The sequence below is a fragment of the Gossypium arboreum genome, chromosome 1 (assembly GCF_025698485.1).
Source record: "Gossypium arboreum isolate Shixiya-1 chromosome 1, ASM2569848v2, whole genome shotgun sequence".
NCBI lineage: Eukaryota > Viridiplantae > Streptophyta > Magnoliopsida > Malvales > Malvaceae > Gossypium > Gossypium arboreum.
In genome coordinates this window covers 123,229,354-123,245,744 of record NC_069070.1, presented here as the reverse complement: position 1 = coordinate 123,245,744, position 16,391 = coordinate 123,229,354, and the positions used below count along the sequence as shown (strand labels likewise).

The 16,391-nt window shown below is 31.6% G+C and overlaps 5 protein-coding genes across 5 annotated transcripts; all 5 read right to left on the bottom strand.

Annotated features, from left to right (window-relative positions):
• Nucleotides 1-1,978: 1,978 nt before the first annotated feature.
• Nucleotides 1,979-2,779, bottom strand: LOC108482408 (cold shock protein 2-like). The gene has a single exon (XM_017785534.2). It carries the CDS (start codon nt 2,640-2,642, stop codon nt 2,184-2,186), a length of 459 nt encoding a protein of 152 aa, XP_017641023.1. The 5' UTR covers nt 2,643-2,779; the 3' UTR covers nt 1,979-2,183.
• A 1,609-nt stretch (nt 2,780-4,388) lies between these two features.
• LOC108482771 (uncharacterized) lies at nt 4,389-6,802 on the bottom strand. Its single transcript, XM_017785881.2, has one exon. The coding sequence runs from the start codon at nt 6,401-6,403 to the stop codon at nt 4,475-4,477; it is 1,929 nt and encodes a 642-aa protein (XP_017641370.1). The 5' UTR covers nt 6,404-6,802; the 3' UTR covers nt 4,389-4,474.
• Nucleotides 6,803-7,421: 619 nt separating this feature from the next.
• Nucleotides 7,422-11,036, bottom strand: LOC108480740 (protein DMR6-LIKE OXYGENASE 1-like). Its single transcript, XM_017783830.2, has 3 exons — nt 10,460-11,036; nt 8,984-9,311; nt 7,422-7,945 (listed from the first exon to the last, which is right to left on the bottom strand). The coding sequence occupies exons 1-3, from the start codon at nt 10,909-10,911 to the stop codon at nt 7,688-7,690; spliced, it is 1,038 nt and encodes a 345-aa protein (XP_017639319.1). The 5' UTR covers nt 10,912-11,036; the 3' UTR covers nt 7,422-7,687.
• A 1,628-nt stretch (nt 11,037-12,664) lies between these two features.
• On the bottom strand, nt 12,665-13,473 carry LOC108482664 (dirigent protein 22-like). The gene has a single exon (XM_017785787.2). It carries the CDS (start codon nt 13,405-13,407, stop codon nt 12,838-12,840), a length of 570 nt encoding a protein of 189 aa, XP_017641276.1. The 5' UTR covers nt 13,408-13,473; the 3' UTR covers nt 12,665-12,837.
• Nucleotides 13,474-15,521: 2,048 nt separating this feature from the next.
• LOC108482034 (peptidyl-prolyl cis-trans isomerase 1) lies at nt 15,522-16,374 on the bottom strand. The gene has a single exon (XM_017785140.2). It carries the CDS (start codon nt 16,295-16,297, stop codon nt 15,782-15,784), a length of 516 nt encoding a protein of 171 aa, XP_017640629.1. The 5' UTR covers nt 16,298-16,374; the 3' UTR covers nt 15,522-15,781.
• Nucleotides 16,375-16,391: the final 17 nt, after the last annotated feature.

The following is a 16,391-nucleotide window of genomic DNA, read 5'->3' as shown; positions in this document are numbered from 1 at the left end:
CATTTTCATCTATTCAATTAAATAAATTATTAAAAATTTATAAAAATAAAAATAATAAAAATTTTACTCAATCAATTAATATCAATTCTCGAGTCAATTAATTTATATCTTTCTCTAAATTGATACTTTAATCAATTCTCGATCTCATCAACTGATTCAATCTAATTCAAACAATATTAATTTTAAAAGATTTTCTAGTGTGACCAAAGGTAAGAGTGTAAATATAATAACAAGCAAGTAAGGCACTCTACAAAGTATTCAAGTTAAACTTGAAAAAATTTGAATTTTATTTAATAATTATCGAGTGAAATTTGAGCTTAAGTAAATTGAGTTATTAATCGAGTTGAATTAAGTATTGTAATACTCAATTCAAATGATTTACAAACCTAATCATTTTAATATATATTTTATATTACAAAATTACATTTATATTTTTATTATATAAAAAGAGGTTAATTACGAAAAAAATTAAACTTAAATAGGAGCAACTTTAATCAATTACTATATGAACATAATTTATGCATTCATTTCTTGTCTAAATATTTTATCATATTTAAAAACTATCATATTTGAGAATTGTTTAAAATATGCTTAAATTTTTATTTTCTTTATAGATGTGGAATTTATTTTATATTTAAAATTAAGATTCAATTGTTAATATCAATAATTTTTTCCTTAAATTTGTTGATGTAATATTTTAAAATAAAATTAAAAAACTCATTCGGTAATTAGGTAAAAAAAAAGAGTTTTGTAATTAACTTAATTCAACATAAAAATTTTAGTAGTATAAAAATTTGAATTTGCATTTTTAAATTCGAAAAGTAGGTTGATTAAATTATTAGGTAAAATAGACCCAATGTTACTACATTATTAATGAGTTTACGTTTTGGTCACTCAACCTCAAAAGGTTATAAAATGGTTATTAAACTATTCGAAAATTTTCATTTAAGTTATCAAACTATTCGAAAGTTTTTATTTAAGTCATTGGGTTGTTAAGTTTCTTTTTTAAAGTTCGACTACTGAGCTTCAAGTGACGATTCAATTATCAATACGATGAATTTGTACTCATCAATAAGTTAGAAGAACATATCTTAGATCCAAGTCAGTTTGACGATCAATGTCGGAGACCGAGAAGAAAACTATTTGGAATTTCGTTCGCAGATTCGTGACATTCAAAATTGTTTCATGAAAATAAAATTTAATTGTAAAAGAGAAGGGAAATGAAAGTTTTTTATTGGAGCAAACAGTACGAACAAAAAATGTCACATAGAAGCAATTTTAACGACCAATGACTTAAATGAAAAAATTTAAATAATTCAGTGACCAAAATATAGAATTATTAATAGTTTAGTGACATTGGTTATAGTTTGCCCTAATTTTTTTTTCTTTTGATTCAAATAGAGATCACAAAATTTAAATTTGTGTCAAAATATGAAGGGAAAGAAGTGAAAGTTGAGGAATGTGGCACTATTTTTTATTCCAAAAGGGCTATTTAAAAAACGAGTTGTCTTTGATTTTTCAAGTGAGTTAACTTAGTTAATCTATTGGCTTCCTAGCTCTCTTCTTTTAAGTACGTAACAAATATTTCAATGATAAATCTGAAATAATAATTGAAAAATTCTGCTAATCAAAGTCGAATTAGACCATCCTATGAAACTTTTCTATAAACTTTTCTAAACAACCGTAATCATCTCAAGACTGTCGAATCAACACATTAATTAAAATGGTTAATCCATCCAATACCCCAAATGAGGCACTATTTTGTGTTTGGTAGAAATGGACCTTTTTGTGTTCACTAGGAATGAGCCACACTATAGCAAAGCAAGTAATATTAATTGAGTGGCTTTACTGTATTCCATGTGCTTTCTTCACCGATCAGTTCTATAATCAATGAGATTTACTAATAATATCAATAATTCATTTCTATTTACGACTTCAATCCATTTAAAAAAAAAAAACTAGAATCAAAGACAAAATATAATTAATAAAATCCAATTTATTTTCACAATTAACAAAATTCAAAATCTTTCAAATAAAAAAACAAAATTCTAAATCTATTCCCATTTGTCAAAAACAAAGGACCAAAAGCCAAAAAAATTTGAATAAACAACAATCCTTCAAAAAAAAACATTAGCAAAAAACAAACAAACGAAGCTGCTTTGAATAAGGAACAGAGTATGCTTTTAACGATCACTGTTTGAACAGTCTCTTGCAAAATGCCCGGAGCCTCCACAGTTGTAACAAGACAGACCACTGCCGCCGCCGCCGCCGCCCTGTCCACAGTCCCTCGCCATATGCCCCATCTCCCCACACTTAAAGCATCCTCCTCCGCCGCCTCCATAACCTCCTCTTCTTCCTCTACCACCGAATCCACCTCCGCCACCACTGCGTCCAGATCTCGTGGTGCCACGAACAGGGTTCCCATTAGGGCCAGTGACATCAACAGCCTTGGTACGACCTCCTTCAGAAGAATCGATAACGAACTCGACTTCTTCGCCGTCGGCGAGGCTACGAAAACCGTCGGAACGAATTGACGATTGGTGAACGAACAACTCCTCGCCGCCGTCATCCGGCGTTATGAAACCAAATCCCCTTTGGTCAGTGAACCACTTTACCTTCCCAGTCACCCTACTCTCACCCATATTCAGATCTCAAAGAACAAAAAAACCCAAAAAATCAAATGAAAAAAGAATGACGAGGCAGGGACATCTTTATATTGCAGACATTGCAACGCAAATGATGTGGTTGCCAAGTCAGCCTTCGAAAAATATCTTAATAAAAAATTAATTAATTTTAATGCATGTCTTCTTTCTTAACGCAGACAAAACGAACGGTGGGGAATTTGGAATTATGGATCAGGTGAAATATGGACCATCAGATTATATTTGTCTGAAAGGAAGGGAAGTTTATGAAACTGTCCCAGATTTTAATAGGTACAGTTGAAAAAGACTTCCTATCTATCTGTCCCAATGATAATATCACGAAATTAATTTTTATATTATATAGATTATTCGATAGAAAAAGTAAATAAACGGTATAAATAATTTAAATATTTCTTTATTTGAATATTTAATTTATTTGTTTTAAAAATAATACAGATAAATAAAATGTCAAGTTAAAATGCATTACCTGTTAAAAATACGAAAATATAATATTTCAATCAATCTACTAATATTCAATTTTTTTTTTATTCCGAAAACATTAAATTAATTACCTTTTTTATTGAGTTTGAGTTAGTGTCGTTGATATTGCAATTATCATATGGATTCAATTTAAAATAATAACCATAATTAAGAGTGTAATAGAATCAAGTCGAGTTCAAGATGTAAGGAGATCAAAATTCATTCAAGTCAAAAGTTAAATTTGATTTGATATGCTTAAAACTTAATTATTTATGATCGAGACCAAATTTGAATTAAAAACGTTCCATACTAATTAACTTTGAATTAAGTTTAAATTATTAAAATTGACAATAAAAGTATCATGGAGGCCCTTGTAATAAGAGTTGGATTGCATTTTACTCCCTCAACTCAAAAAATGGGCAAATTAATCCTTATATGTTAGATCAAATAGCAAACTAGTCCTATTGTTAAGAATTTCATCCATTTTTATTATTAAAAACTAGACATTGTACATCAGCATCAAGTATACATGGCACGCCACATATAATTGTTTGATTATTTCGTCAGCAACACTAATTTTTAATAGTATAAATGGATTAAAGTTTTAACAAAAAATACCAATTTGCTCTTTGATCTAACATAAAAAGATTAATTTACCCATTTTATAAGTAAAGGAGGCAAAATGCATTTTTACTCCCAATACAAAGATCTCTATGATATTTTCCCCTAAAATTGACTCTTTTGAGCTTGATTGAATGATTTTCAAGCTAAATCCAAGTAACTTGTGAAGCTGTAAAAAGATTACGGAGGTCATTGTACTAGGAGCCAGATTGCATATTGCTCACTTGAATTTAAAAATGAGCAAATTAGTACTTATATGTTAAATAAAAAAGCAAATTAGTCATTTTGTTAAAATTCATCTATTTTTATTGTTAAAAACCGATTCATGTGTGTCAGCATAAGATACATGTGGCACATCACATGTAACTAACTACCTGATTATTTCATCAGCCACACCAGTTTGTAACAATATAAATAGATTAAATTTTTAACAAAAAGAATTAATTTACTCTTTAATCTAATGTAAAAGGACTAATTTACCTATTTTTGAGTAAATGGTGCAAAATAAAAATTTAACTCTAATGTAATACTTTTACTCTTTTGAGCGTGATTCGATAATTTTCGAGTTAAACCCGAGTAACCTGCAAGCCTAAAAATAAAATTATCCTATTTAAAATCAGAAACATTGGTGTCATTAATGCTAAATGTATACTTATATACGATAAATTTCAATGAAAGTTAAAAATGGAAACTTACAAAACTGAAACTATTTTTTTTTTGCAGTAAAAGCATTAATGGAATCTTTTACCTCTCGATTGATACAATTCCAATCGACTTTTAGCTTCTGGTAATAAATCATCAATGTCGGGATCTCCCGACAAATGAGCTTGTTTTGATGCCCATTCAAGCACTATAAGCACTTCATCTTGGGCAAGAACTTCACTGTCGGGTATATTGTAAGCAATGTAACAAAGAAGTGTCAACGACGGGAACTGCACCATTTGTTCTCCAAAATAAACCAATTGAATCAAATGTTTCACCCCGCCGGCTTTAACGATCGCTTTCGAATGGTTAACGTGGAGGAAATTTTTTGGTGTGGCAAATTTGTTAAGTGCCATGACGGCTTCCATCGAAACCTCGGGTTCAGTTTCGTCAAGTAGTTTCACTAAAGGTGTGACAATTCTTGTTTCGGTAGCTCGGAAGGTCCTCGCTAGGTGTCCGATTGTTTTGATGCATGGCACGAGGAGTTCCGTGTCAGTTTTTTCGATGATTTTGAGTAATTGATCGACAACGGCCTTAGCTGCTGGTGAAGTCGGTTTGAAAGATGAGCGTCTCAAGTCCGCGTTTTGTTCGGCAACAGCTGTGATTTCCATTAAAGCCATGGCCGAGTAGTATTTAACGTCGTCCGTGCTTTTTTCTAATAGAATCGCAAAACACAATAAAGCTCTCGATTCAGTTATGCTACGGCATATCGAGAGGTTTCCCTTGCAAAGTTGCCACAAAGCCCTGGCTGCCATTGCTTTCATTTGTGCTTTAGTGGCTGGGTCTTCGAATTCTCTTCCTTTAATGCTAGTACCAGATATCGAAACATGGTGGGGATGGTGGTTCGATTTAGCATGTGAGACTTGTTGGCTGCCTTTGGGATGGTTAGCTTGATTGTTCGGTTGTGGTGGTGTCGGGTTCTTCCCTTTCAAAGTATTGGCAACCACATTTTGCATTTGGGTAGGTGCGGCTCGGTTCCCCAACGGACGATTTATATTACTCTCGGTTTCCTCTTTCTTATGAGAATCAGGGCCTTTACTAGCTACAAGAACAGAATGAATCGAGGACACCCCTTGCTTGTTCACAATCGTATACTTACTATGTTCCTGGACAGTCTCAAAAGCAATATGGCTTACGAGAAACCGAATTATATTGTTTTGTGAGAAATGGTCTTGGCATTTAGGGTGATGAGCAGCTAATTCTGATACGGCCCAAGCCACAATAGATTGAACTTTCATTTGACCTTCTTTGAGGATTTTCGCAAACACTGCACAAACTCCAGCATTTACAATCTGTTCGACACTTTCTGCGTCACGTCCGAGCAACCCGATCGCCCTTGCCGCATTCTCTTGACCCTCAGGATTCCCTTCCTTAGCCAATTTCAATAAAGGAACAACCCCACCTTCCTCGATAATCAACTTACCGTATCGATCATTATCCCGAGCCAAAGACACTAAGGAAGCCGAAGCATCAGCTCGTTCTTCTAACGTACCTGTATAAAGATTAGCTATTTGTTCCCATATAAGACATAAAATCGGTTCATTCGCTGCAATGGGAGGAAGACCGAGATATTCATCATCCCGATTATCTCCCGACACGGCCAAAAGCCACGAAACATCCCCGATAGAATTCTCGAGTTGCATCGATAGTTTCCTAAAGGCTGCGGCAGGGATAATGGTGAAAAGTCGTCCCAGAAAACCGGTTGCACCACACTTTAGGACAAGAGTTAAGCCCTTGTCAAGGACTTGTTCTGTTTCATCGACGATTCTACGTGTCGGTCGTTCGTAAATATCGTTGCTCGCTCGTGCAACTTGCCGGAGTAAGCCAGCTAACTTTTCGGTCTTACCTTTAATCTCTTGACAATCTTGTTTGAACGATTGTGCTTCATCGGCCGCCTTTGTCACCATATCCGCCACTTGTATTGGCCTCGCTAACAGTTGTTTCACTACGCCCGCCATGGTCAGCGGACACGGAAACAATAACAAAATCCAAGTTACGGCAACGATCCCTTTTAAGACAAGACAAAACAAAACAAAACACTTATGTCTGGTTTCAACGACAAGACAACGAAATGTCTGAATCTAATTGATAATTTATTTTTTTATGTATTTTTTTGCAAAAAAAATCATAGTTAAAGAAATGTAAGGAATTTTTGTAGAGGAGGTATTGGTGAAAGCATGGTTTTTTCCAAGGTGGCGCGGCCAAAGAGTAACTGGTGGCGCCGCCAGTGAATGGAAAGGAGGAGACAGATAGAGATTTGTAATGGTCAAACGAGGTTTTCTCCATGCTTGATGTCCAAAAATAAAAATCACCGTTCTTCTTGCCTTATAATAGGAATTGAAGTGGTTTATCCATAGATTATTTTTTTGGTGAAAGTTTATCCATAGATTTTTAATTACAAATTTATAGTACCTATTATCAATATTAAAAAGTCTTTAAATAAAAAGTTCGACTGGCCGGTTTTGCCGGATGACTAACTTGTTTGTGAACCCAATTACTCATTTATTTTTCAAACATTAAATTGAAAATTCCATATTTTGATCATAAGTCCAAAGTCCAATAGTTTCTTTACTACTATACACCAAATATTTACATTTCACTAAATTTCAACTCCTCTTTTAATTTAACTGCAAAAAATATATCAGATCTTAAATAATATAATTTTAAAATGAAAATTTCATGTAAAATAATTATTTTTAAAATGGATATTGTCAAAATCTTAATTAAAAATTTTCAAGCTTTTAAGAATACTTTATCATTTATTCTCCTTTCTTCAGTTTTAATTTGAAAAGTTATGCTGCCACGTGTTTTTTTTTAAAAATTAAATTAAGTTTAGCTACATAAAATTTGATTTGTATGAAAAGACTTGATTAATATAATATTAATAGTTTGAAGATATAATAAAAATATTTTGAAGTTTAGAGACTAATTCAAAATGAAGGTCATAGTTTAGAGATGTCTCATGCAATTAACTCCTTTTTAAAGAAATTTACGACTATAATTATAGTACAAATCTACATGTTTGATTAACAAAAAGTAGAATTTATTGGATATAAAGTACAACAAACTGAAAATCGAAATATATTAAGACTTAAACTAGAATAAATCGGGAATGAACTAGCACATTGTGCGACTTAAACCCAAAATAATTTGAGAGAGAATCCGCGAATAGCATCTGCGCATGATAGAACTCGAACACCAGAAAGCTTCAACCTTTGCCAACACTTCCAAAACGGCACAAATTAGATGATCTTAAAATCACTTATCTGGATGTTTTGGACCTCAAGTTTCTTATAATCACTGCGGTTTCTAGCCACAAAGAACTTTCCAAAGTTGTATGGTTTATATTTGGGTGGGCTTCCCTCGTTCACAAGCTCCTCCAATGGCTTCACCATCACGTAGTGAGAAGGGAAAAAGAAGACTGGAATCGAAAACCTTTCCCGTTCCGAGTTCACCACCACCCTATGCTCCACGCTCTCGTAAGCTTCGTTGCTCCAAACCTGAAAACCCAATATTATTCGATCATCTTTTGCAGTTTCGTGTAAAACCATTGTATTTTTCATCAATGCAATAGTACCGACTACAAAAGCAAATCGTTATGAACTCGGTAAACATACCTGATAATAAGCAATTCTTTTACAGAAAATACTAACGGTGTCAATTATTGGACTAAATTTTTTAAACTAAAAAAGTAAGAGGATTTAATTTGAACTTTGTTTAAATAGAAGGATTAAATCTCAAACTTTACCAAAATACAAGGACCTGCAATCATATTTTGACCGCTTTGTTAATTTTCAGATTTGGATATTAAATTTACGGGTAATCTACAAAAATAATTACTTTTGTTTGCCTCACGTTACATTTTAGTCACATATGTTTAAAATGTTACGTTTTAGTCACTTATGTTATTATTTTGTTACAAAGTGATCACTCTACCGTTAAGTTCCGTTATCTCTCTAACGATAATCCTACGTGACAGTCCAACTAAATTTTAAGTGCCAACTTGAATTTCTAAATGGGATGAAAATAGATTTTTAATTAAAAATTTTAATTAATTAAAATTTTTAATTATTCTTTCTTATTGCTGATTTCAACTATTTTAATCTTAATAATAATTTTTCCAGTCAAATGAAAAAAAAAACCCATTGGAAAAAAGAAGATATGGAAGAAAAATTAAAAAGAGGATATCAAAAAATTTTTTAGTGAAGGTATAGGTTTAAAAATTTTAATTAATTAAATTTTTTTAATTAAAAATCTATTTTCATCCCGTTTAGAAATCTAAGTTGGCACTTAAAATCTAGTTGGACTGCCACGTAGGATTACCGTTAGAGAGATAACGGAACTTAATGGTAGAGTGATCACTTAGTAACAAAATAATAACATAAGTAAATAAAAATGACTATTTTTATAAATTATCCTTAAATTTACTACCATTTTGTCTTAATCTGGCTCAGACTAAACTGGACTAGTAGCTCGAACTTTGGATGAATCTATACGCAAGAGCTCGAATAAATTAGCCAAAAATGAAATGAAGTTACCTGAATAGTATCACCAACATTGATGACCAAAGCATTTGGGGTCGGTTTAACAGGAACCCATACTTCGTCCGATTTTCTCCTCACTTGTAATCCTCCGATATCATCTTGAGCGACGATGGTTAAAGCACCGGCATCCTTGTGTCGACCTACGCCGAGTGCTAGCTCAGGGAAAGGGCATGGAGGATAGTGATTAAGTCTCATCATGGTTGTATGGTCTTCAAAGTAGCCATTGAGCCTATTAGATGGCAAGCCTAAGCTCAAAGAGATGAGTTCCAATAGCTTGTAACCTAGCTTTTCAACCTCTCTTGCATACGTCTGGCATACTTCCCTAACCAACATTAACAAGCTGGATTAACACAAGGCGTAAATGAGGCACTTGTGCAAATAAATTATTCGGATTTTGCTTGAAAGAAAGCTCATATTTAGCTCCATTATCGTTAATCTCGAGCTAATATTGAGCAAATTGAATTTAAATACCCTAATGGATTAACTTGTGCTTAGTCCCATGTTTTAAATTAGTATTCAAATATAAATAATCAAACTAATTAAATGAACTTAATCAAACAAGCTTGGGCAATTCCATTTTTAGCTCAAATCAATTAGTTAAAGAAACTAATAAGATTTGTAATTTGTAAAACATGGGTCATTTTTAAATCAACAAGCACGAGATTGCTATAGGCTGCTTTTATCTTCAAACTGTCAAATTCTACATTTAAACAGTGATAAATATTGGTGTAATCGAGTCAAACCGAACTTGAATATTAGCAAGCCCAAGTTTAACTTGAAATTTGAAGCTTAATACTCAATTCGAACTCGAGCTTGCCAATATTCAAGTTCAGTTTGGCTCGATTACACCAATATCTATTACTGTTCAAAAGTAGAATTTAACAGTTTGAAGATGAAAGCAGCTTGAGTTTGACTTGAAATTCGAAGTTTAATACTCAACTCGAGTTCAATCAAACATCTATTTTAAAGTTTGAGTTTAGTTCAAGATGCAATCAAACAACTAGAACTTGAGTTTGATTAATATCCTTTATAAATTTTTGCAAAGCTCAGTATAACTCACCAACCGTTTGAGCCAAATATTACTGAGCTCCAATGTAGCTTGATTGATAGCTACAGCTATTAAGCTAAAGCTCAAGCTGACTTAATAATTACTGACTTAGGGTGGTTTTGGAGGGGCAATTGGGTGCGGTACGGTGCGTTTAGCTTACTTTTTATCTCATGCTACAGTATCGCTACAGTATCTAATCTCACCGCCACCACTATTTTTACACTAACCGCAAGTAAACGCACCACCCATCCAAACTCACCCTTAAATTCGAATCTTTACCTATTCAAACTCAAATAGATAGCACCAGTGTTATTTACACCCCTAATCATAGATTTAGTCATCTATGTCAGCCAATTTATCAAACACACCAAATGCAACATAATAAGAACATTAAAGAAAAGCTCCAACGAAAGATTAATTACCTAAACTGTGGAGGAGTCTCAGGCCACTGATTACTCAACGTCCTTATTTCATCATCCTCAGTCTCAGGCGAAGCTGGTAAAAAAGAAGGGTCATTTATCAAGAAATCAAACACCTCTTTCCAGTCTCTAACGTTCTTAGTATGCTCGCTTTCATGGTACCCCATAGCATTCACTTCATCTCGTTTAACCTTACGTTTTTCCTCTACGGGTTGATCGAAGAATGCTTTAGCTGCTACCTTAATCTTTTCGAGCAATTCCAAAGGCACCCCGTGGTTGATCACTTGAAAAAAACCCCAGTTTTGGCAAGCGTTTCCGATCTCTGAAACGAGTAGGTTGATGTCTGTAGTGTGGGATAGTGAAAGATCGATTAATGGGATTCCTTCGATTTCGATGGTATCGAGGTTGGCTCGGTGTTCGATGGATTGTATGAAAGCTTGATCCACTTCTCCCATGAAGACTAGATTGATGATGATGGTGTTGAGGTTACTGATATAGGAAAAATGACAGAAAAAATAATTTTAGGTGCTGTCTAATAAATTGGCAATTGAAAATTGAAAATTTGACTGTTACAGAAAATAAGTGTGAAAAAAATTGAAGTATTAAATTTAAATTATAAAATTGTGCTATATATTATTTAAAATTAATTATGAATAATTAAATTATTTTACTTTATTTTAAATAAAAACTAAATTTTGAACATAATTTTTTATAAATGATATAATATTAAAATAAATAAATAAAATTAATTTTTAATCCATTTATTATTTTTCTATTTTTATAAAAAATTTATTAAATTATTTTATCAAACATACATAAAACATTAAATGATTTAAAATATTAATTTTAATTAATTTAATATTTTTAACGGTATATAAAAAGGCCTTAATTTTATATACATTGAACATGGACAGTTTTGCTAAAGAAAAAACAAACATGGACAGTTACAGCAAGAGTGACCAAAACCTCATTTGCCTTCTCTCTAGAAACCTCTATTTCTCTCTTCATCAAAGTTCTAACTTTTGTTGCTTTCCTAATATATATATAACTTTTGCTAGCTCTTTCTTTTCTAAAAGGTATATAAGGAGGAAAAAATTCAATTAAGTTACTTCACCAGAAAACTATTTAATTGAACTTTTAAATTCTTAAATTGGATTAATTAATCTTTTAATAGTTTTTGATCATTATAATGTTGACATGGCACCCTGCAAAATAATTTTTAAAAATATTTTAAAAATAGAAAAATAATTCAAAAGAATATTTAAAATTTTTATTAGAATATTATCTTTTAAACTTAAACTTTTTAAAAGTATAAAAATATTTAGGATTAATTTAAAATTAAGACAATAATTTAAATATATTAAGTGGAATTAATCCTTCATTCAGTGATTAAAATGCAGGTGATTTAAATCGTAAATAATACAGAGAGTAGCTGAAAATGATGGTTTCAATATCTTATTAGTTTAGATAGCTTTTGGGAGACATTTGTTTTAGTAAGTCTCATGGAACATTGTTTTTTTCTTCTTCTTCTTTGAGATGGAGAGATCTTTTTATAAAAAAGTGAACTTTGGCGTGAATCTCATTAGAATGATGTTTTATAGTGTGGTTTAAGAGACATAGTTAGTGTATTTGATTCGTCAAATCTTAAATTACAAGTGAAATGTGATATTATCTTATTTGATTAAAACTTGTTTAGAGTTATTATTAAAATTTAAGTCTAATATTTTTTTTTTATAATTATGATTCAAACTCAGGTTATCTATTAGAAAAATGAATATCTAATCAATAGGTACAACTTGAGATTCTTACGTCCAGCACTTAATTGATCTTTTGGTACATCATATAGCAAACATCTACATTTGACTAAATTTCAACTCAAATTGATCCCTTTGTACAACCGGCAAAGATGAATACTTTGGGTTCTAAATACTTAGGTTCGAAATCTGCTATGGGCACTTATATGTGTGAATCTTTTAGTGTTGTTATTCATAAATTTTAATTTGATTAGGCAATTTTACTCTAGATTATTATAATTTTTATTTTATTTTTGTTGTAATTGTTCGATCAATCAATTTTTAATCTAGATTAGTTTAGTTTTTAATTTATTTTTATTGTAATTGTTTGATTATACATTTAATTTTAAAATAGTTTAATTTTACGTTTTGTAGTTACTTGAATATATATTTTGTAATTGTAAATTTAAAAAAATACATAATAAAATATTTCATTATTGTAAAAGAAAATTCAAATGCAACATCAAATTTCGAAAAAAAACGAAAATAAGTAAAATGAAATACCACATGAAAAAAAACATATATGGTATCTATAAATAGCCATGAATTTTTATTTGAGCTTACGACGAATGCATTGGGTAAATCACTTTAATAATGCATCACTACGACATTGTATTCAATGAGAGCATTACCGGTAGTCATATTAAACGACCGTAACTTAGCCGACGCCACCCCACGAGCCATTCGAAAAACGCCTGAACCACCTACAATCGGCATCTCACGGTGGAGAACCGCCGGATTCCTCCCAAGTACAGTAAGAGTGCTGCCATTGAACTCGCCGGTGGTAAACACCAAGTTAAACGACATCAACAGGCTCAGTTCGTGTTGCCCAGAAAATGCGTACAGCCCTTGAGCTCGACCCAACTCTTTGGATGTCGGATTCATCCTTTCTGTTAATGGGTCATCCATGATGAAAACGAGACCAAATGAGGTTGGCGATTTGTCGGTGTCGGGTCCGTGAGCGACCCGGACGGCAGTTATGTTGTGTTTTCCAGCAAACCTGTCGTGGAAGAAGAAATGGAGCTTGGTAACCTTTTGTTTTACGTATGGAAGCTTGTCGAACCATTCATCTACTTCCTCGGCACCTTCTTTGACGCCATACGCCATTGGCATGGCTACCAAGAAAATCACTAGTAGTAGAATAGCCAGATTTTCCATTTCTTTTCTTTTCTTTCTCTCCTTTTCTTTTCTCCCCCAAACAAAATGGAAGTCTATGCACGCCTTAATATAAGATACCCCATGGCACATTTTGATTAAAAAATAATATCTATATTCTATATAATATATATATATATATATATAAAAGGATTAGTTTAGAAAAAATTTAAACACATAAAAATATTATTTATTTCTCATCATATTGTTAAATTCATTTTTGAAAATAAAAATTGAAATAAAATAAAAGTTGTGATTATACATTTAAAAATATTATAATTAATTTATGATTATTAGTTAAAAATGTTATATTAATTTTAAATATATATCTTAAAATATTTTAATTATAATTTTAAAAAATTATTATAATATTTGAATGGATTAAGTGTGTACCAAATTAATCCCATATATTTTCCTTTCTTTATATGTATACCAAATTTTAAATAAAAAAATTGGGTAGAGGGAAAATTTTCCACTTTTTGAATGGATCTTTGTTGTTTCTTATTTTTAAATTGATCCCAATTGAAGTGCAAATTACTAATAATGGTGTTGTACCAAATCAGTAACTTAACCGGCACTTGAGCATTTGTTATACCTCCTCCCACTTTAAACCTCCCTTTTACTTGCAAGTTGACTGCTGTGTGATTGGCTTTACATCATAATCAATAAAAATAATATTCTTATATAATTTAATTAATATTATTTTGAATAATTAATTCAATTTAATTTTTTTTAAATTCAAATTAGATACGACCGTGAACATTTTAGTAGTGTGGCTGGTGATGTTAGGTTAAAATTGTTGAGCCTATGTAGGTTTGTTGATCACTTGTTTTGAGTTTGAATTTTAAAAGTAAAATAACATTGAATTTAAATTGAAATTTAATTTTAAATTAAGTTTTGTTTTTGTTTATAGTGGTGATTCACATTTTAAGGGTGCGGTAAATTATTAAAGTATAGATTAATCATATCATAAATAATACGAAACTTTATCGGAAATGGTAATACAGAAGGTCATTGAAAATGATGGTGTCAAGTCTTATTTGGAAAATATTAATTTTTAATTGATTTTACTTTTTTCACATATATTTAATAATTTAAAGTAAAAATAATTTGATAGAATTTTTCTATAAAAAAAGTGAAAATGATAAGTAAATAATAATTATTTATTACTCAATTGAGGATGTTTTCAATTAATTAAATTTAATTTTAATATTTTAGTAATATATTATCATAATAAAAATTTTCTTTTTTTTTTTTAGAATAAGGCGAAATGTTTGAAAATTAAGGATAAAATGTAGAATTTTTTATAATTTAAAATCTATATTTATGAAACAACCAAATTATATTCCATAATTAAATTTAAGTAATATATCAAATAAAATTTATAAAATAAATTTAATGTTTAAATTTTCAATACTTAATATTTCATATTGAAAATATGCTCTAGTAGCTCTACAATATACATTATGGTTTTTCTGTTAAAAATGTTGTTCATTTCTGTTGTTAAAAATTGATCTTTATACGTCATGTGGCACATCACATGTCAGTGTCTATTTATTCCATCAACTTGATTTAATGTACAGGGACTAGTTTGCCCATTCTTTTTAGTAGAGGGAATAAAATGCAATTTGACTACTAATACAAAGCCTCCATAATTCTTTTAGCAATGGTTGTACATGTATAGGTATTTATTAGGATATTACATGTTAACTTTGTAAAAAGAACGACATTTTACTCATTTTTCATCCGAATTAATGTTTTGTTAATTTATAATGCCTAACTCAATTATGATAATATAATATACTTGCATCATAATAATCGATATCATCACCACATACAATATAAAATATCAAAATTGAAATCATTATTAATGAGACTTACATCATAATAATCAGTACCATCATACACACAATTCAACATCGTTATTTCAAAATATATATATATTTTATGTCAAAACGGTTCATATAAATTAATTTATTTGAAATTCATTAATATTTTTTTAATAATAATATCAACAAGATATAAACTCGAGTCTGTAAATCATCATTGCACCTAATGATATATCACAGGAGAAAATTCTATGCTCGAACTTGCATAAACAAATAGACGCAACGAAATTTGGAAGATATCCTCCACGTACCTCCCATCAAATATAATAAATATCCAAAATCATGCAATTATAATAATCCAAATCCATAAATTGCTTTAAACTGAAATTTCAGTTCATTAATGATGGAAACTAATGAAAAAGCCCATCTTATTCCATGGTTAGTTCTTCAAGAACCACCAAAACCACTAACCATTTAAAACAAAACAAAGCAGCATAAAATGAAGCTTAAAACTTCAGACATGAACCACTGTGGCTGTCTTTTTAATTTTAGAGTTGTCCGCAATCGGCAATAACAACTGGCTTAGAAGTTCTTCCACCACTAGACCCAACTTTCTCAATGTCTCGAACCACATCCATGCCTTCAACAACTTGTCCAAACACCACGTGCTTCCCATCGAGCCACTCAGTCTTAGTCGTGCAAATGAAGAACTGCGACCCGTTGGTTCCCGGTCCGGCGTTCGCCATCGAGAGGATCCCCGGTCCGGTGTGTTTCTTGATGAAGTTCTCGTCCTCGAACTTGGCTCCGTATATCGATTCACCTCCGGTGCCATTTCCGGCGGTGAAATCGCCTCCCTGGCACATGAAGTTAGGGATCACGCGGTGGAAGGTTGAGCCTTTGTAGTGGAGTGGTTTCCCGCTGCGTCCGACACCTTTCTCCCCGGTGCAAAGGGCACGGAAGTTCTCCGCCGTGCGTGGAGTGCAATCGGCGAAGAGCTCCATTACGATCCGCCCAGCCGGTTGGCCGCCAATCGTCATGTCGAAGAATACCTTCGGATTTCCCATTGCTGTAGATACGATTTTTCTCGGTGAAAAAATGAGGGGATAAAAGATTAGTCGAAATGGAAAATTAATTTTGATGGTTTGTTAGGATTTAAAC